We start from the raw sequence: 21441 nt of genomic DNA on the forward strand, positions 1-21441 counted from the left end.
TGCAGGGATGATCACAAGCTCTGGGACACTGATGGAGACACCAGCTCCCTCTACACCAAACCTTTAATGGGGAGAAGGGAAACACCTTGCTGGGGAGGGGGTTGTAGGCACCCCGCTTCCCTCCGAGGGTTTAGGGACACCGTGGCCCCATACCCCTCATGTCCCCAGCCCCTCACAGGCTTTGTGCTGGGCCATCAGTGGTCACTCGGGACGCCCCGCGGCGGGATCCCTGCTGCCTTCGTCATCGCCCCCTCCTGAGCCACCAGGCTCGCTTTACAGACCCCAGCTTCCTTTTATTGCTTCCCCTCTCAGATTGCAGCCGGGGCTCTATTTTTAGCAGCCCGCCTTCTAAAAATAGCCGCGAGCTGTTTGGCAGCAGGAGAGGTCCCGCTCCTCCGCGCCGTGGCCCCTGCAGCCGGGAGGCTACAAAAGGAGGCCCCGGGAGCAGCGGGGGTCAGCGGGTTCAGAGGCAGCCGCAGGCGGAGGAGGCGAGAGGAGCTCTGCCAGCTCCGGGCGCGCCGTGCCGGCACCATGACCATCTTCTGCAGCCACTGCCACAGGCCGCTGCAGGCACAGGCGAGCTGCTTGCCCAGCAGGGCTGGGGCAGCACCCGGTGTCTCCAAACCCTTCAGGTGAGCTGCTCCTCACCCACGGGGTTGCAGGGGATGAGGATGAGGATGGGGATGGCGTCTCCCCCCTCTCCCTGGGCAGGTTTCCCCAAAGAGCTGGCTTTGCAGGTCGACCAAGAGCGCCTCGAAGGCTCGCCGGGACCAGATCAACGCGGAGCTGCAGGCGCTGCGCTCCCTGCTGCCCATCTCGGCGCGGGAGAAGGAGCGCCTCTCCTACCTGCACACCATGGCCCTGGTGTGCCTCCGGCTGCGGGGCGCTCACCTCTTCCCTCCAGGTACCCCTGGGCACCGCTGCACCTGCCCAGCACCTCGCCAGCACAGCTCTGCACGGGGCGCTGCTCCCGCAGGAGCCTCACACTGCGCTCCCCCTGCAGTTTCGGCTCCCCCGGCGGGCCCGGTGCTCGCTGCGGAGCTCCTCTCCCTGCTGCCGGGCTTCCTGCTGGTGCTCTCGGCCGCTGGCAAGCTGGTCTACATCTCCGAGAACGTCTCCCAGGTCCTGGGCCTCTCCATGGTAAGGCCTGGCAGCTGTGGAGTTGCAGCCACTGTCCCCGTGAGGCTCTCCTGTGAGCTCCCCCCCCACCGGGGCAGGCACGCTCCGTGACGACAGCTCCTCGTCCAGGTGGAGCTCCTCGCCCAGGGGGACACGGTCTTTGACATCCTGGAGGGGCGAGCGCGGGAGGAGGTGTGCAAGAAGCTCCTCCTGGCCCAGGAACAGCCAGGCAGGGGTAAGGCTGGGAGAACGGGAGGCTGCTGGGCTGGGGTCTTGCAGGAACTGCCCTGCCTGGGCGCTTTGTGGCTTCCTGGGAGGGGAGCGGGGCCACCAAGGGAGCCCCTGACCCAGTCCTGCTTTGCTGCAGAAGTCACGTTTGTCAGTGAGATGCGCACATCCAAAGCCTTCCGGCTGCAGCACGGGGGTAACCGGGCCGTGGCAGTGCGGGGGCATTTCATGGCCCCACGCTGGCCGGCCCCCCCCTCTGCCACAGCCTTCCTGGCCCTCTGCACCCCGGTCCCACCGCTGGCTGCGGAGGGCGACGCCGGCTCTCAGGACGAGCTGTTCCACAGCACACACGCCCTGGACATGACCTTTAGCGATGTCTCGGAGAGGTGAGGGGTGCCCACTCACAGCACAGCCCCAGCTGGCTGTGCAGGACCCCCAGGATGCTTTCATTTTGCGAAGTCTGGGTGCAGGACGCAGGCTGGACCCCACTCCTCTCCTCCCCCCCAGTGTCACCTACCACCTCGGCTACCGCAGGGAGGAGCTGGTCGGTCGGTCGTGGTACAGCCTCCTGCACCCCGAGGACGCTGACCTGGCAGCTGCCCAGCACAGGGCTGTGGGTGAGTGGCCGTGTCCTCTACCTTGGTCTGGCTACACCCAAGACCAGAATGGCCAAGACAAAGCACCTTTGGTCCTGCTCACTGCACAAAGGAGGAAGCAGAGAGTTAGTGACATGCCTGTGCGGGGCTCCAAGCACAGCGGGGGGCTGTCAAAGGGGTGGACATCACCTCTCCTAACGCCTCCCGTTGCCCACAGCGCTGGGGCGGGGGCCGGGCGGGAGCCCCGCGGTGCTGCGCCTGCTCCGCCGGGACCGCAGCTGGGCCTGGCTCCGCGTCTGGGCACGCCGGGGCCGCGGCCTCATCGCCTGCTCCAGCCGCAGCCTCAGGTGAGCGCCGAGGGGGGGCTCAGGGGGGCTCAGGAGGGCTCGGGGGGGGGGTCCCGGAGCCGCCCCCCCGGGGGCCGCCCCTCAGCGCCGTGTCCGCCTCAGGGAGGAGGAGGCGGCCTACCTGCGGGACAGGCCTCGCGGGACAGGCCCGGCAGCGCCTCACAGCCCAGCGCTCAGCCGGCTGGCCGCACAGCTCCGCGCCTTGGCCGACAGCCTCTCGCCGCCCTCCTGCGCCGTTCCTGCGCCCTGCCCCGGTGTCCCCGGTGCTCCCGGTGGTGTCCCCGGGGCCTGCCCCGACGCCGCCCTGGCTCTGGCCCGTCTCCTAGGAGACGCGCTGGAGGCGGTGCCGCCGGGCACTGCGCATGCGCGGCCCGCGCCTCAATAAACGGCCCCTGACTGACTGGCTGACTGACTGGCTCACTGCGCATGCGCGCTGCGCCGGCTCGGGGGTGGGCGCTGAGGGCTGAGGGAGGCCATGAGGGGAGGGAGAGGGGCATGGGGGGAGGAGGAGGAGGAGGAGGAGGAGGAAAAAGAAGAAGAAGAAGAAGAGGATGATGATGATGATGATAAGGAGGAGGAGGAGGCGGCAGAGGGCTCGGTGTCGGAAGGTGAGGCCCTGCGGCCGCTCCCGCCGTGCCTGAGGGGCCCTGAGGGGGCTCTGAGAAGCCCTGGGGGCTCCTGAGGGGATCTGGGGGGGGCTGAGGGGTCTCTGAGGGGCCCTGAGGGGATTTGGGGGGTCTCTGGGGGGCCCTGAGGGGATTTGAGGGGTCTCTGGGGGGCCCTGAGGGGATTTGGGGGGTCTCTGGGGGGCCCTGAGGGGATTTGGGGGGGCCCTGAGGGGATTTGGGGGGTCTCTGAGGGGCCCTGAGGGGATTTGGGGGGTCTCTGAGGGGCCCTGAGGGGATTTGGAGGGGCCCTGAGGGGATTTGAGGGGTCTCTGGGGGGCCCTGAGGGGATTTGAGGGGTCTCTGAGGGGATTTGAGGGGTCTCTGAGGGGATTTGGGGGGTCTCTGAGGGGCCCTGAGGGGATTTGGAGGGGCCCTGAGGGGATTTGGGGGGTCTCTGAGGGGCCCTGAGGGGACTTGGGGGGGCCCTGAGGGGATTTGAGGGGTCTCTGGGGGGCCCTGAGGGGATTTGGGGGGGCCCTGAGGGGATTTGAGAGGTGTCTGAGGGGATTTGAGGGGTGTCTGAGGGGCCCTGAGGGGATTTGAGGGGTGTCTGGGGGGCCCTGAGGGGATTTAAGGGGTCTCTGAGGGGATTTGGGGGGTCTCTGAGGGGCCCTGAGGGGATTTGGGGGAGCCATGAGGGGCCCTGAGGGGATTTGGGGGGTCTCTGGGGGGCCCTGAGGGGATTTGGGAGGGCCCTGAGGGGATTTGAGGGGTCTCTGAGGGGCCCTGAGGGGATGTGGGGGGGCCCTGAGGGGATTTGGGGGGTCTCTGAGGGGCCCTGAGGGGATTTGGAGGGGCCCTGAGGGGATTTGGGGGGTCTCTGAGGGGCCCTGAGGGGACTTGGGGGGGCCCTGAGGGGATTTGAGGGGTCTCTGGGGGGCCCTGAGGGGATTTGAGAGGTGTCTGAGGGGATTTGAGGGGTGTCTGAGGGGCCATGAGGGGATTTGAGGGGTGTCTGGGGGGCCCTGAGGGGATTTAAGGGGTCTCTGAGGGGATTTGGGGGGTCTCTGAGGGGCCCTGAGGGGATTTGGGGGGGCCATGAGGGGCCCTGAGGGGATTTGGGGGGTCTCTGGGGGGCCCTGAGGGGATTTGGGAGGGCCCTGAGGGGATTTGAGGGGTCTCTGAGGGGCCCTGAGGGGATGTGGGGGGGCCCTGAGGGGATTTGGGGGATCTCTGAGGGTCTCTGAGGGGATTTGGGGGGTCTCTGAGGGGATTTGGGGGGGCCCTGAGGGGATTTGAGGGGTCTCTGAGGGGCCCTGAGGAGATTTGAGGGGTCTCTGGGGGTCTCTGAGGGGATTTGAGGGGGCTCTGAGGGGCCGAGCCGTTACCCACTGGCCCCTCAGTCGGTTCCTGCCCCTGCAGCGTGGCCCAAAGCCGCTAGGCCTATGTCCCGGTGGATGGCTGAGGTAGGGAGAGGGTGTTTGGTGCTCCCCAGGGGGGTGGTGGTGCCTCAGTGAGCTGCTGGGGGGGGTGGAGGTCCCTTCCTGCTGAGTTGTGCTGAGGGGAAAAGGGATAAAAAGCAGCCAGGTGGTTAAAGCAGCAGGAGAGGGGGGTGGGAATAAGGGAAGCAGGCTGGGCCAGTGATGGAGGTCCCCTCAGCATGGTGAGCTTCCCCCAGGGGTGGGAGCAGCCCCTCTGGAGCAGGGCACTGCGCTTCCCCAACTTCTACCCAGTTCTTTTTGCCCCCTGGGACCTCTGGATTCTGCCAAAACAGCTGGTGGCTTGTTGGTTTTTGTTCTGCCACTGTCAGATAAAGTTTGTATCAGCGTGAGTGGCTACTTCTTGCCAGTCTCCTAAAAGCACACGGTAGGACACGTGTCCTGCACTGACACTGCTGTGCAGGAGGTGCTTTCCCCATCAGATTTTAATGTGTTGCTTCTTGGTTTCGTTGCCAGCACATGAGCCTTTGCTGCTTTCCTGGTACTGTTTTGGAAATGCTGCCGACTGGAGTTTTGCACTGCCAGTGACAGTGCCTTTGTCTTTACAAAACATTAGAGCCGTTTCCACATTGTTCTTCCTTTCTTCTAATGTTTTCTCTGCCCTTCTGACTGTCCTTCCTCAGAGACTTCCATTCGTCCAGTGACACCCACCTATCTTCCTGTATAGAGATGAACTGCTCTACACCCCAGTGCCTCGTGTAATGAGCACAGATTCTTCCTGTAGCGCAGTTTAAAGATTTCTGCACTGAATGCTGTGAACTCCGCTAAGCTGGCTATAAATTAGCAAGCTGCTTGGCGCTCGGTTTGTACCCGAGCAGTGAGTGCAGGTCTCTGCTCGGAAGGTGTCACGTTCTGCTGTGCAGGCACTAAGTGGCAGCACGAGGCTGACAAAGGGCAACGGTGGCAGGGGTGAGGGAGCCCAAGCCAGAGAGGGTATCAGGCAGCAGCAGGATCAGTGGGAAGGGTGTTTTGGGGAAGCAGTGTGATCAAACAGCGCTGTGTTAACGTTTCCTTTCTCCCTTGTTCTGAAAACTCGAGTGTGCAAGTGAAAAGAAAACGTTTCCTAGGGCAGTACATGGGGCAAGGTGTGGCTGTTTTTGGGCAGCCACATCTGGGTGTTTTGTGCCAGCTGCTTGGTACCCAGCTGTGCTCCTCTGGGAGGACTGCGTGCCTGGCGCTGCGCTGAGGTGCTGAGCAGGCAGACACCTCCCAGGTGTGAACCCAGAAGGAATCGCTTTGGTTGCGGTTAGGAGGAGGAGAACAATCTGCTGTTGGTGTAGGACTCGTCATTCGGGATGATAATGTTTTCTGTCTTGTAAGAACTGTTTAATCTTCTTCGGTGACAGTGATCCTAAGGAAGCGTAGCAACAGAAGACTCCAGGAGAATATCTCGTGCGTTCGTCGGCACTTTGCGTAGAAGTGGCTTTGATGTTTCTTCTGTTGTGTTGGTCTTCTGTGTGATGGTTAGAGGAGAGAAGGAATAATTCGTAAAATATCAGATGTAAGCTGAGGGGAGCAGTGGTTTCCTTCTTCCATGCAGGAGGAGAGGGCTGGCACCACTGGGCTCGTGCCGGTTGTATCCGACTGAGCCGTCCCTCTTGGTGGAACTCAGGGCTGGGAAGTGCCTCGAGAAGCCGTTTGGTTCAGGTGTGTTCTGCTCTCTTCCAGATCCATGTTTTATGTCTTTTGAGGAACGACTGCAGCTGCAGAGCGGCACGAGAACAAGAGTGAGCAAGCAGGTGACCGGTGGGAAGAAAACTGCCAAACCTGCAGTGAAGCAGCAACGAAACAAAAAGGGGTAAAGGTGTCCTCATGTATTCAGGATGTGTCCTTGTGCCCTCTGCTCTCCAGAAGCTGTGCTGGGAACTCCTCACGGGTCACTGTTGCCTTGGGGCTGGTGTAGATCTCCTGTAACGTGCTGTACAGCAGCAGCCTTCACCATGGCACTGCATTTTGGAAGTGCTGGAGCTCCCAGTACTGCCCAGCTATCGCCTGTTAGTCGACAGTTAAATCAGCACTCAATTCCTGTACGCCCTTTGTATTGAGATGCTTCTAACCCAGAAGCACGGCTGGCTTCTCTTCTGAGGGAGAGCGTTTTTACCTCTACCCCAGCTGCTTTCTGATCCCCTTCCAGCTTATCGGGGTCTCCTGCCCAGCTCCCCTCGCTGCAGGATCGGACAGTTGGTCTGGGATCTCATTCATCCTTCTGCTCTTCTCTCATCCGTGTTGATGTCCCTCCCTCCCTCCCCTCCGCCCAGTACTCTCCCGTTCTCAGTAGTCTTTACACCTCCTGTTTGTATTCTCTGGAGGCCCTGTTGATGTGGGGACTGTGGAATGTGTTCAGTGCAACAAAGCTTATCAGATCTCTTTCCCGGCCTCCGCAGGCCTCTGCCACTAGCAGCTGCCATAGCGTTACCCTTTATTTGTAGTAGTTAACAGCTCTCAGTCCTCAGAGTCACATCCCAGCGATTTGAATGGGTTTCCTCTCTTACCCTGGTGTTCCCTCACCTATTTCTGATCCTCTGCTGAGTTGGTTTTCCTTCTGAATTGAGCAGCTGACCAGAGCGATGCTTCTACTTTGCCTTCTACCCGAGAGGCTGGGAGATTTTGTGTAGTGCAGCATCCTCACACGGCATCTCTGTTTCTAAGACATGGTTTGCATAATTCTGTTTTTATTATTTAATTCCCCTAATCCTTTAAGCGCTGCATCGCTGTAAATCCCCGATGCTGCTTCTCTCATGGTTTTTATAATGGAAGTGAACTTCTTAAAAGGGACTTCAGGGAAATCCCTGGCAGCTCGGCTGCTTTCAGCGATGGGTTATAAAGCTGGCTTGGGCGTTGCGCAGGGGCGTAGCTACATGAGCGGATGTGAAAATACCCAAAATGCCGCCTTGAGCGTGAGCTGGAGAGCTGCTTTATTGCCTCAGGGCTGTTTGTGCTCCTTGCCCCCGTGTAACTACTGCTGAATGTGGCTGTAGTGCTAGGACTGTCAGCAGGGGCTTCACACAACTTTTCCTGTTTCTGATAACGTGCATGATGTATGGACAAATCATGGGATGCAGCATCCAAGTGGGATGGGGAGAGTAATACTCCCTTCTCCCGCATTATCCTGCCTTCCTCTTCCCCCATAAAGCTACAAACTCCAAAGGTCTGTGCTACAAGAAGAGGGCTGTTAGGTGATGAACGAGAACGTGCGTGTGATAACTCAGTGCAGTGCGTTCACTGATGCGTCCTGTGCAGTGGCAGGTTTTCACCTGATACAGGGGGCTCTGGTGTTCCGGAACAAGACATAAAACACACGGATGTTCTATGCAGGATGACTTTAGCCACACATCTATAGAGCAGTTGGTTGTATTAGGCTTGTCTGGCTCTTGACCAAGTCACCTCTCTAGGTATCACCATGGGAGAAGCCAGGTGTTTTGGCACCGTGCATTAATATCCTCCGGAGGGTCTGCGCAACCTGCTGGCACATTACTCTGAGCCTCCTTCCGCCCTCTGATCCCTTCAAGTTATGTTTTTTTCTCTTTCAGGCCAGTGGAGATGTCTGCCAAGAAACCCGTGCCTTTCCTGCGCCAAGTTGTCCCTGTCACAAAGAAGGTGGGGTACAGGTGCCTTGTATTTTGGGGAGAACAAGAGGTGGGGCGCAGCAGGTGCTGGTTTTAATTCGGTTTATTGCTGCTGCCTGGTAAACTGGACGCAGACACGATGACTTGGTGAGGGACTGCCACCTTTATTGTTGGGCTCAGTCTTTGCTAACTGCAGATGTTTTCAGTGATGGCTATAAATATTGGTAGATTAAAAAACAAAAATAAAAATAAAAATGGCAGGGTCTGATCCATGGGAAGAGAGGAAGCAGGACCTTAACTGGAGTCCTGGCCCTGGCTCTCAGCTCTGCCTTCCCTGCTTCCAGATCCACAGGGACCCTCGATTTGATGACCTGTCTGGAGAGTATAAACCTGAAGTATTTATGAAGACGTACAGCTTCCTGGACGCCATCAAGAAGCAGGAGAAGGAGGTGATGCTTTATTTTATGCCTGTCCTTGGCCAGGAGAACCTTGCTTGGCAGGAGCAGCTTCCACAAAGGCCTTTTGCAGCGGAGCTGGCAGGCAGGCAGTGACGCAGCTTTCTGCTCTCTTCTCCAGATGATTCAGAAGCAGCTGAAGAAATGCCGGGACGCGGAGCAGAAGGAGAAGCTGCAGCAGCTCCTGAACCGCATGGTAAGCTCGGTGCAGCAGCTCCTCTCCTGTGAAGCACCAAGAGAGGAGGTGTGACCTGAGGGCTGTCTAGACGCTTGCTGCCACGGGCCATCCTTTCTGTGCAGACGCAGCAAGAACAGGCACAGAAAAAACAGCAAAAACAGAGGGAGAGGGAGCTGTCTTTTAAGAGACGTCAACGGGAATTGGCCAAGCAGGGGAAGAAACCCTTCTTCCTGAAGAAATGTAAGTACAGAGTGTGAACGTGCTGCTGACAGGGCTCCGAGCTCTGGAAGCGAGTGGTCGATAATTTGGCTTGGAGCTGCGGAGGGATGGGTCTGGTGCTGGCACCCCAGTGACAAGCCGGGCCTGGGGCCAGGGAGGGAGAGGCGAGAAGGGGCCAGCGTGCAGAGATGATTCAGGCTTGGGTTAAAGCCCTGCTCCTCTCTCCTTTGCAGCTGAGAAGAGGAAATTGGAGCTGGCAGAGAAGTACGCGGAGCTGAAGAGGAGCGGAAAGCTGGAGAGCTTCCTGAGCAAGAAAAGGAAGAGGAACGCCATCAAAGACAAGCGCCGTCTGCCCTCGCAGAAGAACTCGTGATGGCCGGACAGGCGCGCTGCTGCCTGGAGAGGTGGGGCTGCTGCTGCCATTCCCTCTGCCAGGCCTGGCAGGTGGCCCCCAGCTTCCTGCTGTCTGCCATCACCGTACGGTGACGCTGTGAGGCTCCAGGCCTCGTACCTGCCCGTGTCTTCCTCTAAGGGCAGTGCCACCACCTCTCTGGGCCCCTGCTCCACTGCTTCCAGGTCTCAAAGGGATTTCTTTTTTTCCTCCAGGAACGCTGCCTGGTTTTAGCCTGTGATCTTTGTTCTCAGTGATGTGCCCGGCTCTGCCTTGTTAAAAACCTCGTTACAGGTCTGGGCATGAGCAGGAGGCCTTGCTTGCAGGCCTCCCCTCCTGAGACTCAATAAGCCAGCTTCCCCAGCCTCTCAGCACGGGTCTCCAGCCCCTGCCAGTTTTCCCATCCTCAGCTGCAGCGAGCCCAGAGGGCCGACACCTTCCTGCTGGGGGCCCCACCTGGGTGCAGCATCCAGGTGGAGTCTGACCGGCGCTGAGAAGTGAGGGAATTGTGTCCGTGTCTCATGAAGCAGCCGTGCTGTTGCAGGCCTTCCTCGTGGCCTGGTGCAGTGCTGCCCCCTTCTCAGCCTGTTTTCTAAGGGCTGCTGGTGCTTCCAGGTCACTCCGGTTCTGCACAAAATAAATCCTTCACTTTCCTCTATTCCCCGTGTCGTTGCTGTTGCAATCCAAGCCATAGTTTGAGCTCACGGGACGTGCCTCCAGCACTACCCATCACCCCCATCTGTTTCTCCTTCCTCCTGGCCCTCTCCTCATGGAGGTGACGTGGGGGTGAGCCCAGTGCTCCCAGTCAGACCCAGCTCAGCAGGGCCGGGCGCTCCCTGCCCAACCTGGCAGTGAGCAAGAAGCGAGGCGAGCAGCGCCTCCGTGCCTGGCTGAGGGCGGTACTGAGGCATCTGCCTCCCTGCGCATCCTGCTCTGCTGACGGGTTTTGGTGAGACTGGGGGAAGGCGGAAGAAGTGGGATGTGCCAGCTCGCTTAGGGACGATAAGGAGAGCCGCAGCCACCCTTAGCACAAAGCAAGCCAGGCGTGGGCTCTGCCCGGCCTCTTCCTCCTCTCCTGGCTTCGTGATGGATGCAGAGCCTGCCGCATCCTTACGCCTGCAGTGGCACCGAAGCTCAAGGCTCTCACGGCCCCTTTGTGGCATCATTTTGCTGTTCTACGCTTTGTTTTTATTCTGGAGCTGGACAAATCTCTCCTGGTAGCGGTGCAAGGAGAGAATTGAGGAAGGAGGCTGGAGTGGGCTCACCTGGAAGCCCTGGCCATGCAGGAGTTGCCTTCCCAGGTCCCCGTGTCCCCATCCCCAGCTGCTGGACACAGGTTTCACCTGCTGCTGTCCAGCGCAGGAGAAATGAGGAGAGAATGCCCTCATGTGGGCGCCTGCGACCTTCTCCCTGCATCTGGGTGGCCACCAATGAGTTCCCCTTTCCCCACTACCGCCACGTGACACTTGGACAGGCGAGGGACGGGGGACACGGACACCAGGAGGGCTCAGGTCTTTTATTGCAAAGAGGGAGGTACGAAAAAGGTCCCGTGGCCGAGCCTGCGGCTGTCCAAGGAGGAGGAGAGGCCGGAGGAAGCCCGGTCCTCGCTGCCCCCAGCGTGGGCACCTGGCTCTCACGGCACGGGGAGCGGGGCGAGAGGCCGTGGTGGCGCAAGTGGCGTCCCCACACAGCCCATGGGGGCAGTCCGGGGGGCTCTGCGGCCCTCCTGGTGTTTTGTGGGGGCGGTCGGGGCTGCGGCTGCTGCCTCACGTGTTGTCCTGGGCCGGCTCCTCGGGGCGAGCGGGCTGATCCCGGGATTTGCCGGGCGCCGGGGAGGGCTGGGGCTGGCAGGAGCCCTGCGGGGCAGGGCCGGGCCCCGGCGGCGCGTGGTTGCGGTGCCGCTGGTACTGCACGAACATGCAGAGCTTGAGGCCGATGGCCAGCATGTTCTTGCCCATGAAGATGCTGGAGACGCGGGCGTCCCTGAAGAAGAGCATGTTGCTGCCGCGGATGAAGATGGTGGTGATGTTGACGGTGAGCATGCTCAGCATGGGGTAGAGCATCATGCGGTGCGGCACGATGCCGATGCCCTGCATGCTGATCTCGCAGAGGGACACGCAGGGCAGGACCAGGAGCAGGATGTAGCAGTAGAAGAACATGATGCCCTCCGCCCAGAGCGGCAGGCCCTTCTTCTGGGGCTCCCACAGGTTGGCCTGGATGTCCAGCACGTCCAGCATGTCCACGATGACCCAGAAGAGGCGGTTGCGGAGATCTTCCTTCTTCTTGAAGGTCCGCACGTACTCCATGCGCTCCGTGGCCACCAGCAGCACGTAGAGGGCCGGGATGCAGACGGAGAGCAGCAAGGTCAGCGCTTTGCGGGCCATCAGGTCCAGGCTCTTGCGGTCAGCCTTGTAGTTCTGGTAGACGAAGTAGACCTTGATCTCCAGAACGAAGACGTAGAGGAACCAGAGGATCATGGCGTAGCCCCGCTTGGCCGTCTTCACCTCCGCCCCCACCCAGGTGGCCACGTAGCGCAGCACCAGCAGGAAGCAGACGTCGCCCACCGCCACCATGACGCAGATGCCCAGCTTCCTGGAGCCCTGGCTCTGCTCCACCAGGTAGGCATCCATGAGGACGAGGCTGCTCATGATGAGCACGGTGGAGAGGCACACGTGGGGCTTGCTGATGGGCGGCGGGGGCACCATCCTGCGCGGAGGAACAGGCAGGGCCATCAGCGAGCTGCCGGGCGCGCCCGCCCCCACCCTCTTGTCCCCCCCTCTCCCCGCCAACCGTGGGTGAGCAGAAGAAGGGGTGGGGAAGGTGAATTGTCATCAGTTTTTCCCCCAGCATTGTTTTAACCCCCCAAAATGTGCCAGGCCACGTCTCCACAGGACATCCTGCCGGGGAACGGGCACGAGCCCCCAGGAGCCACGTGTAGGGGGACCACGGGGCAGGCCGGGTGTCCCTCGAGCACTTGGGGTGCTCCTGCCTCTTCCTGGAGCTCCTCACACTGCTTAATTTCTTAGTGCCTTATATTTTCCGTGGGCTTTCCCGGTCCGTGGCCCTGGTTCTGCTCTTTCCTAGAAGGCACGCGTGGCCGTGCCCTCATCCCGAGCACGTCCTTAACGGCCGTGAGGCAGAGCCCCTGTCTTTTTAGCCTCCTTCATTTCCATCCTCGGCATTAGGAGAAAGGACAGCCGGGCTAAAAATAAGCTGGAGGGTGGGAGGGAGGGAAGAAATCTGCCCAACATCTTCAGTTTCCTCCAGCCTCGTGCTCCTCAAGAGCTTTGCCTCCAGCTGCCTGCCCGTGCCCGCTGTTCCCTGGGCACCATCAGCAGCGGGAGGCAGCGCTGGGCACGCAGAGCTCTGCAGGAGGCCCTCAATTTCAGCCCGATGCTCGGCTTCTTGGCACAGGCAGAGCAAAGCCCAGCCCCTACGAGGTTTGGGTGGCACGGGCACCGCCGGGCTCCCTCCTCCCGGCCCAGCACAGCTGCGGGCGGCCGCTGCCAGCGCCGGAGGGAGCGGGGAGCCGGGGCCCTGCGTGGCAGCTGCTCTGGAGGGGAGCCAGCCCCGGGGCTGAAATGGAGGCCGAGGCTGGGCTGCTGGCCGCGCTGCCGGGGCAGGGCAGGTGGCCGTGAGCGGGGCACGCGTGGCACCCCGCTACCACAACTACTTCGGGGCCAGGAACCTGCACGTCTGAGGGATGCAACCTGCTGGGCGTGGGTGCCTCCGAGGCAGAGGTGCCCGAGGGTGGTGGGGATGGGGGAGACGATGGTCCCGATAGATGGGGCACCCCAAGGCTTAACCATGCTGGTTCCTCAAACCTTTGGGGGATCTGTGAGCCTCCCGCCCCCCAGCACGCTGCCCCACATCCCCAATCCCACCCGCCAGCCGCTCTGCCCCACTTTCGGGCTCTCCATAGGGCTGCCACCCCACCACCCCCGCGCCGAGCGAGCCCCCCGCGTGCTCCCATTCATTACCTGGGGGTGCCCGGACAGGCGAAAGCCCCGAACCCCGCATGTCCCGAGCCTTCAGCCGAGCGGGCGGCGGGGCTGCAGCAGGAGAGCGGCGAGGCGGCGGGGAGCTGCTCGGAGCCGGGCCGGGGAGCGGCGGGGAGGGCCGGCGGCCGAGCCGGGGCAGCGGGGGGCCGCGGCCGGCTCTGGCTCTGGCTCTGGCTGTCCGCCCGCAGCATGGCTCGGGCTCGGCGCTCCGGGGAGGGCTGGGAGGGAGAGAAACGGGGCCGCAGCGGCGGAGCGGGGCCCCGCAGCTCCCCCCCGCCCCCCCCAGCCGGGGCCGCGCTTACCTCGGGGAAGCGGCGCGGGGCGGGGCCGGCACGGGGAGGGGGGGGCACCCCCGTGCCCGGCGCGGCATCGCCCGGCGGCGGCTCTGCGGCTCCGCTTGGCCCCTCCCGGCCGGGCGGGCGGGGACTGCGGCGGCCCCCAGCGAGGGCAGCCCGGGACCGGCCGCGGGGGGCGCGGGGGGGGCGCGGGGGGCTCCGCTCCGCACCGCGCTCGGCCCGCTCCGGGGGGCTGGGACTGCAGGGGGGGGGCGGGGCGCGCACGGGGGTACCGGGGGGGGTCCCGTTGCCACGGCAACCCCGCCGGGCGCGCGCCCTGCCGCGCCCCTCGGCGCGCGCCCGCGCCGCCAGCCCGCGCGTTAAAGGGCTCCTGGCCACGCCCCCCTCCGCCTCCCATTGGCCGCTCCTCGCTTTCCTCCTCCTCCCATTGGTTCCCCGCCGCCTCTCTCCTCCCCCACCCCCATTGGCCGCGCTCTCCGCCCTCCCCCTCTGCCATTGGGCGGCCGCCTCTCCGCCGAGCCCCTCCTCCCTCTTCCCATTGGCCGCCGGCTCGGCGGGGGCCGCCCGTTCCCGCCACCAGCCGCCGCCGAGCGCGCGCGCGCGCCACCGGGCGGAGCGGGCGGGCGCGCGCCCAGGCGGAGGCTCCGGGGCCGCCACCGGCGGGGGGATGGCGGCGGCGGCGGGCGGCGCGCTGGGCTCCGGGCCCCCCCCGGCACCCCCGGTGGCGGCGGCAACGGCGGCGGCGGCCGGAGGAGGAGGAGGTGGGGCGGCGGCGGCCACCGCGGCCGCCACGGCGAGCACCGTGATGATGCTGACCGCCGCCACCCCGGCCGCCGCGGCGGTGACGGCCGCCGGGCCCGGCCCGGTGCCGGTGCCCATGAACCTGTTCGCCACGTGGGAGATCGACCGCTCGGCGCCCAGCTGCGTGCCCAGGTTGGGACCGGGGAGGGGTCCCCCGGGGGTATCGGGGGGGGTCTCGGGGCTCGGTGGTGGCTCCCGGTACCGGGAGGAGCCGCCGAGCCTCGGGGGGGGGGGGGTGGGAAAGGGGCGGCGGCGCTGCGGTGGTCGCGGGGAGGGTGGGTGGGTGGGTGGGCGGGGTGGGCGTGGGGGGGGGTTCTCCCATCTCCGTGGGTCTGTGGTGGTGGGGGGGGGCTTGGGGTTGTGCTCCCAAATCAGTGGGTCCGTGATTCTGGTAGGGGGGGGGGTATGGGGATGGATGGCCAGGTGGTCCTGGAGGTGTTCTCCTGCCTCAACAGGTCTGTGGTCGTTCGTGGTGGTGGTGGTGGTATGAGGATGGGTGGGCCAAGTGGTCCTGGAGGTGTTCTTCAATGTCCATGAGCCTGTGGTTATTCGTGGTGGTGGTGGTGGTATGAGGATGGGTGGGCCAAGTGGTCCTGGAGGTGTTCTTCAACCTCCATGAGCCTGTGGTGATGGTGGTGGTCTCACAGGTCTTCTCCAAGCTCAATGGTTCCGTGATTCTGGTGGTATTGGTGGTACGGGGATGGCTGGGCCAGGTGGTCCTGGAGGTGTTCTCCCACCTCCGTCAGTCCATTAGTGGTGGTGGTGTCGTACAGGGGCACCAGGTGGTCTTGGAGGCCTTCTCCAACCTCAGTGAGTCTCTTAGTGGGTGATGGTGGTGGTAGGGGGTGGTTGGGCCAGGTGGTCTTGGAGGTCTTCTTCCATCCTCAGCGGTTCAATGATTCTGTTGGTGGTGATGGTGGTGGCAGGGAGACGTTTGGACCAGGTGGTCTTGGAGATCTTCTGACCTCAATGGTTCAATGATTCCATTAGTGGTAGTATTGGTGGTACAGGGATGGTTGGACCAGGTGGTCTTGGAGGCCTTCTCCAACCCTACAGAGTCTATGACACACGTGGAAAAAGCACAGAGCAAATAAATCACGGTAAGAACCAGCCCTTGGAAGGGGCGCCAGGAGGCTGAGGAGCTGGGAGCGAGGAGCGTGGAGGTCCAGCAGCCAGACAGCAGGGAGCAGAAGTGTTTGGAAATAATTCCCAGCTGGTGTGGTGCCCACCAAGGTCCTGGGCTCCACGGGCAGCAGCCTGGAGGTGCCTGAGGTTTGGGGTCAGGTTTGGGGGCAGCTTTGGAGTGCCTGGAGGTGGTGCCTGGCTGTGGGTGTCAAGCAGTGAGCCGGGCGGTGGTGAAGCACGTGTGGACGTAGCCCTCGCACGCAGAAGCTGGGAGCAGCTGCCGGGAGGCGATTCTCCCTTCCCAGCCCCAAAAACGAGCTGGGTTCGTGGGGAGGCTGTGCTGCGCTCCGGGAGTGGCAGCGGTGGCAAAGCAACGCCCAGTAACGGGGCTTTTGTCCCCTACACGCCCCTGGTCTTAATCCTCCCGGCCCTGAGCGAGTGTAGGGGCTGCTGAGGGGCCGTGCCCAGGCCGGGAGGATTTTGGGGAGGAACCCAGGGCGCTGAGCCAAGTCCCCGTTGAGTTTTGGGGGCTGCCTCGCTCTCGGATCGGGGGTGTCGCCCTTCCTGCTGGGGTCTCTCTGTGGTTTCGGGGCCCGGCTGGGAGAGGTGTGTGCACGGAATAAAATAAAATGTCTGTCTGCGTGGAAGCAGCGCCGTGCTGTGCTCGCATTGTTCCGCGCTCGGGAGAAACGCGTGGAAGGACTTTGTGCAAACACGCTCCGGGGCTCGGGGCTTGCCAAGCAGTGTTATTTTTCACCCTCTGGTAATAGCTCGCCTCTCCTGCCTGCTGCCTTTAATATCCGAGAGGCCGCGAGCTCTTGAAGAATTAGGAAACGAGATAAGATGGCCCGATTGGGGTTCCTTCTTGCTCGTTTTCCGTGACACAGCCGGCGTGTCGAGGATGCTGGTTCCGCGATAGGTCGTGGCGTTTCTAGCTGGGGGTGCGAGATGCAGGCAGTGTTTGGGCTCGGGGATTGCCGTGGCTGAGCTGGGAGGGCGAAGGCAGGTTCTGAGGTACAGGGGCACACTCACACGGGGCTCAGGGGGCTGCTCCGTCCCTGCGGGAGCGCAGCCTGGCTTCTCTGCAGCCCCTACAAATCCCCCTCTCCGAGGCCGGCTTGGCGGTGAACGCCCCCGTGCTCAGCGATCCTTTAAGGCACCATCTCCTTCCAGCCGGAATAACGAGCGTTTGTCTGCCTCTGATGCTTTCGCTGCTTCCCTGGGTAAATCGGGGCTTTTCACGGCCAACTTCCAGCCTCAGCAAAAGCTGCTCGGGGAGCAGCAAATGGCTGCAGACGATTCCCCAAAAAGACAGTAGGATGCCACGGGGGGACGGCGCAGCTCCGGGCAGGGAGAGGCCCCGGCCTCTGAGGAAGCAGCCTCGTAGCCGGTGCTGTTTGCCGTGTCTGAATTATGATTTCCTCTTTGTCCTAGCGAGAAAACAAAACGTTCCTAGAGGCCGTCTGATGCCTGCGATGGCTTTTGCTCAGGTGCCTCCGTGCGCTGGCAGCAGCGGGCCCGGGGGAGAGGCGCGGTGCTTCGGGTGCCGCTGTGCTTACGGGGCCGCTCTGCGGGGTGATTCATCCCCCGTGCTCACGGCCCGGAGTTGCAGGGGCATTTCTGCACGGGCATTTCCTCGCAGGCCTGTTGCAACGCCAGCACCGTTACAGCCTGCTGCCCGCTGTCATCTCGCGGGCGGTTTCTGCTTCTCCTGCCTCGTGCGGGCTAAGCCAGCGAGAGATTCTGCTTGGCTGACAAAAACTCCTGTTGTGTTCTCGGTTTTCTGGGCCCTCCTCATTTTCCTCCTCGTGCTGGTTTTTTAGACTTTCCCTGGAAATCCTTCTGACTCTGCAGAGAGTAAGTTGAGGTGCAGAGCCTCTGCGTATGGGACAGTTGCCTGGACAAAAAATGCACATGCACAGCTGTGGGTTTTACCTGTTTTCTGTGCCTAGGATACCCAAATTCCTTTCATAGCAGCTTAGGGTGATGGCTGAACTCACGCCTTCGGTTCCATTCTCCAGAATTGAAGACCACTAACAATCGGCTGTTGTGCTGTTGTAATGGTCACGGGGCTAGGACAAGAGCAGCCCCGTTGCAAAGGCTCCTGCTCTCTTCTCGTTGTTCCTTAACACTTCTCTACCAGGGAAGATGATATTCATCCAAAATGTCTCATGGGCAATTCTGCCCAGGTAGCATCTCTGAATCCGTATTATTTAGGTCAGGATTTTTAGGTGTACATTACTTATGTATTTCAGAGGAGCTCCCTTTCATCTGTCCTGCATTTTTCCCGTGTTCCTTCAGCCATCTCCTGGCAGCCTGTTGGTTTTCCCACCTGCCTTATGCATCCAGTTCCTTCTCATTGCTCCTTTCTCTCAAAGGCCCCGTACACCTTGGCACCATTCTCCCTTTTTTCCTTGCTTCTCTATTTCCTTACCCACCCGTAACTGAGTAACCTTGAGTTATGAATCTTAATTTTTCAGTTTTCTACTTAATTTTCTCTTATTCTCGGGATTTAGAGGCTATTACTTGCGAAGCTGCGGCGGCCACAGCCCATTATTGCGTGGCTTTTGTTTTTCAGCCGGACAATGCTCGCAGGATGTGTTTTAATAGCTTTGGGGTTTTCTTTCTCTCTTAGTGAATAGCAGGCCTTGTCCTGTACTTAGGCTTTCTGAAGGTTCTTGGATGCACTTCCCCGAAATGCAGTCCCGTCAATTGCCATTTATTTCGGTCCGCTCCTACCTCCTGCCTGAGGCTGCTGGCTCCGAGTATTCCTTTCTTTCTTGTGAGCTCCTTTGTCAGAAGCAGACCCAGGATGTCCATTTGAATTTCATGCCGTGCTGTGTATATGAATAATTTACTCATTTTTTTCCCCCTGGTGTTTATCGAGTCCCTTAACTGAAGCTTTTCCTCTGCCTGTTATGTTCCTTAATCTGCCGTCAGGCCACAGGACAGCGTTCCCATTTCTCTGCATTTATGCCTTGCTGGTGTCACCTCGGACCGACGAGACGTTCCCGCTCCCCTGGGGCTGACTTTGTTGCCCTGCTCCTTAGGGGAGCATCACCCCTTATTTCAGGGGCCTGAGCAAGCGGGTGGAAAGCCTAGATCCAAATTTACCAGTTGTGGTGAGAATTATTTTTGAGTGAAGGATCTTTACCGTGCAATTCTTTAGAATTGAACTTTCTTTTTTTTTTTTTTTAAAGGAAAATGTAAATGGTTTTTGTTCCAGTTGAAGAAGCTTCGAAATGGATGCCCAAGTCTTTTCCACAGGGCTGCACTGCTGCTGTTGTGGCACTTTGGTCTCTCCCCATGCTTTGTTCTGAAACGTGTCGTGTCATAAGACCTCTCATAGCGTGGTGCCATATTCCTGAGCCTGCAGGGGGTCAGATCTGAGGCGCTTGCCCACTGTTGAAGACACCAGCATAGGAAATGATGGGGTGGTAGCTGGGCGTGCTGCTGCCATGAAGAATCACAGAAGCAGGGAGCTGTAAGGAAACTTTGTGCTCACCATCAGTAGGTGAGTTGTCAGAGCTGGGTTTCAGAAGCTGCCTTGTGTCACGGGCTCCTTTTCATGGAGAGCTGTCCCAGACACCTTGGACGATGGAGAATCCCTCGTCTCTGAAGTCTCCACAACACGCTCTGCCTGGCTGCTGCCTCTTTGCCCCTGAAGAACTGCCCGCAGCCAACACCTGGAGGAAGCTGCTGTGGTTCTGTGGACTAACCTTGACCTGGTTTCAGTGCTTTTCCCAGCTCGGCCACACTGGCCCTTCTCCAGCACGCTTGGAGAGGCAGCAGTGCGGCCCGGCCAGCCCTGCCAGCTGCCTCCAAACCTTGCTGAAAGGCCCTTCTCACTCTCTTAAGCACTATGTACTTTTTTTTCCTCCGGTGGACAGGGCTGCAAGTGGTGTTTTGTAACCGCTTTGTGGTGGTTCATTCATTAGCACGTTGTTTTAGCCTGCAGACAGGGCGAGCGAGCTGCTCAGCAACAGGTACCGTGGCCGGCTGCTCGTGCCGTGGCTCCTTGTGTGTTTGCACCTTCCTCAGAGCACTTCTGGACCTGGGAGCAGCTGGTGCAGCAGTTCTGCTGCCCTGGTGGACAGAGAAGTCAAAAACCTGTTAGATTTGCCAAAAAAAAAGGTCCGTGACTTCAGCTTAATGCATGGTTTCAACACAGCCCTACTGGATGGAGAACAACGCTTCTTCAGAACCTGCACTTTTGGGTTTTCTGTCTGCCCCCAGCTTGCTTTTGGGTTAGACCCCAAGTGAACGGCTGGAAGTTCAAGCGCAGTGATCTGAAATGAGCACTGACTGGTGTGATGCTTCCCGAGGAACATACCCATCAAAAAAAAACCACAACACAATACAAAAGCTGGCTGCAGGACGCAGCCTCGCCACCGCTTTGTTGGTTAGTCAGCTCTTTTCTCTCGTTTCTCGGGAGGCCGTTGTGCAGCAGGAATGAATTCCGTCACGTGCTTGCTGTTAACCAAGTCACTCGTTTGTAAAGCGGAGCAGGAAGACGACCTTGTGGTTTGGACGCTGAAGCGAGGCTGAGATGCGGAGCCTGGATCTGGAGCTGCTTGCTCTGTGCCTCACTCACGTTCCTGTTCCCCACACTTTGTTCCCAGCTGCTTGTTTCCAGGCCGTGGCGTTGCTGTTTCCTCGCTTGTGCTGTGACCGTGACGTGTGGCAGCGTTGCTCCGAAAGCCAGCGTCCTGCTGCAGCGTGCCAGCGCTCGCCAGGGGAGGAACTTGTCCTTTTTGGGGAAAATGGGGCCTTAAGAGACTGCTCGTGCGCTCTGGAGAGAGAAAGCTGAAGCCAGAGGAGATGGCTGGGGGCTCTGCTCTGGCTTTGCAGCCTGAGGAGCGGAGATGGGGAAGCCTGAAGGTTTCAGAAGGGAGCAGCAGGAGAGAAGCCCTCTTGGAGCCCCATCCTGTCGCCCCATTCCATCCTGGCTCAGACCACAAAGATCCACATTTCACGGAAATTGGTGGTTAAATGGGGCTAGGAGGTCTTGGCTCTCCTTTTCCAGCAGGGTGCCGGAGCAGGCAGCCTGCAAAGAGTCGATGCGAGTGCAGGAGAGGGGCTGGGAGGGGACGGTGTGTTTTCAGGCCAGGCTGTTTGATGACTAGCAGCCTCGTTTTCCAGCGAGGCGCCCGTGTGGGTATTTAATGCGAAGGGACGCGGAGTGACAGGAGAGTGGTTTCAAGTGCTCCCATTCATCCTCTGCACAGCACAGCGTGCTTGCTGCCTACGTACGGAGGGAAACGTGCCTGCAAGCCACTGCGGCAGCTGGGGGAGGAAGGCTTTAACACCTCCCTCCTGCCCTAAACCTCTGCCTCTCCGGGGCCTGGCCGAGAGGAGGGAAAGGAAAGCTCTTAACCTTATTATTGGTTGTGAATACAGCACGCGATCCAATTACTGCCATCCTTTAATCCGGACGCCGTCGCACCACAATTAAGGCGGAGGAGACTTGGTTCCCTACCCCTGCAGGCAGGGATGTGGTGCCTGTGAAGGAGGAAGGCAAGGCAGCCGGTTACCAGCCCCCAGACCTTATATTTCCTTCTGAAAAACGGTGAGGCAGTGGTGTCCCACCCTGTTGGCAGTGCCAGGCACTCCTGTTGACGTGAATACGAACAGGCTCGGGGTCCCGAGTGACAAAAGATTAATAACTCCGCTTAATTACAACCTACTTTTTTCCTGCCACGGTGAACGTGGATGACTTTTCAAGGAGAGCTGGCTGTGAGACGTGCAGGCAGGTGGAACTCCTGGGGCAGAAGGCAACGCTAAGTAGATCAAGGTTTAAAATCCAGGGTAGCTGTGATCGAGCAGTCCGTGTTAGTAAGCAGTGCAAGAAGCTCCCCGGTCTCTGCCTTTGGAGTGGATATCGTGATTTCAAGCCAAAGAAGCTTTCTGCTGAGGTCACAAATGTTCGGTGCCCTCCTCTGCTGGGGGGGTCTCAGGCTGAGCCAGCTCTGCAGAGCATCTCCTTGTCGCTGCCGGCAGCACGGCACCCTA

General features: G+C 60.5%; 4 protein-coding genes and 1 long non-coding RNA gene across 8 annotated transcripts in view; 3 read left to right on the plus strand and 2 right to left on the minus strand.

Moving 5' to 3' along the window:
• Window positions 1–278: 278 nt before the first annotated feature.
• Window positions 279–2551, minus strand: LOC137853277 (uncharacterized). The gene is made up of 2 exons (XR_011094362.1): window positions 2412–2551; window positions 279–2269 (listed from the first exon to the last, which is right to left on the minus strand). It is a non-coding gene; the product is annotated as an uncharacterized lncRNA (long non-coding RNA).
• NPAS4 (neuronal PAS domain protein 4) lies at window positions 499–2691 on the plus strand. 4 transcript variants are annotated; one of them, XM_068675458.1, is made up of 6 exons: window positions 499–632; window positions 738–1140; window positions 1249–1733; window positions 1855–1964; window positions 2161–2290; window positions 2393–2691. In XM_068675458.1, the coding sequence occupies exons 1-6, from the start codon at window positions 532–534 to the stop codon at window positions 2673–2675; spliced, it is 1512 nt and encodes a 503-aa protein (XP_068531559.1). In that variant the 5' UTR covers window positions 499–531; the 3' UTR covers window positions 2676–2691. The 4 variants fall into 4 exon arrangements, with proteins under 4 accessions (XP_068531559.1, XP_068531558.1, XP_068531557.1 ...); XM_068675457.1 differs by having other exon boundaries at window positions 1249–1354; window positions 1487–1733; window positions 1855–2290; XM_068675456.1 differs by having other exon boundaries at window positions 738–904; window positions 1004–1140; window positions 1855–2290.
• Window positions 2692–2727: 36 nt separating this feature from the next.
• On the plus strand, window positions 2728–9864 carry RRP36 (ribosomal RNA processing 36). The gene is made up of 7 exons (XM_068675465.1): window positions 2728–2898; window positions 6066–6195; window positions 7928–7994; window positions 8308–8412; window positions 8540–8614; window positions 8719–8836; window positions 9049–9864. Exons 1-7 carry the CDS (start codon window positions 2766–2768, stop codon window positions 9186–9188), a joined length of 768 nt encoding a protein of 255 aa, XP_068531566.1. The 5' UTR covers window positions 2728–2765; the 3' UTR covers window positions 9189–9864.
• Window positions 9865–10707: 843 nt separating this feature from the next.
• Window positions 10708–13713, minus strand: LOC137853270 (transmembrane protein 121-like). The gene is made up of 2 exons (XM_068675459.1): window positions 13187–13713; window positions 10708–11912 (listed from the first exon to the last, which is right to left on the minus strand). The coding sequence occupies exons 1-2, from the start codon at window positions 13396–13398 to the stop codon at window positions 10973–10975; spliced, it is 1152 nt and encodes a 383-aa protein (XP_068531560.1). The 5' UTR covers window positions 13399–13713; the 3' UTR covers window positions 10708–10972.
• Window positions 13714–14100: 387 nt separating this feature from the next.
• Window positions 14101–21441, plus strand: part of LOC137853263 (phosphofurin acidic cluster sorting protein 1-like) — a 42304-nt gene continuing 34963 nt past the window's right edge. Inside the window, exon 1 of the mRNA XM_068675435.1 lies at window positions 14101–14436. Coding sequence (XP_068531536.1) covers window positions 14171–14436 — 266 coding nt within the window. The 5' untranslated portion in view covers window positions 14101–14170. The remainder of the gene's footprint in view (window positions 14437–21441) is intronic.

Source organism: Anas acuta, chromosome 3 (genome assembly GCF_963932015.1).
Source record: "Anas acuta chromosome 3, bAnaAcu1.1, whole genome shotgun sequence".
NCBI lineage: Eukaryota > Metazoa > Chordata > Aves > Anseriformes > Anatidae > Anas > Anas acuta.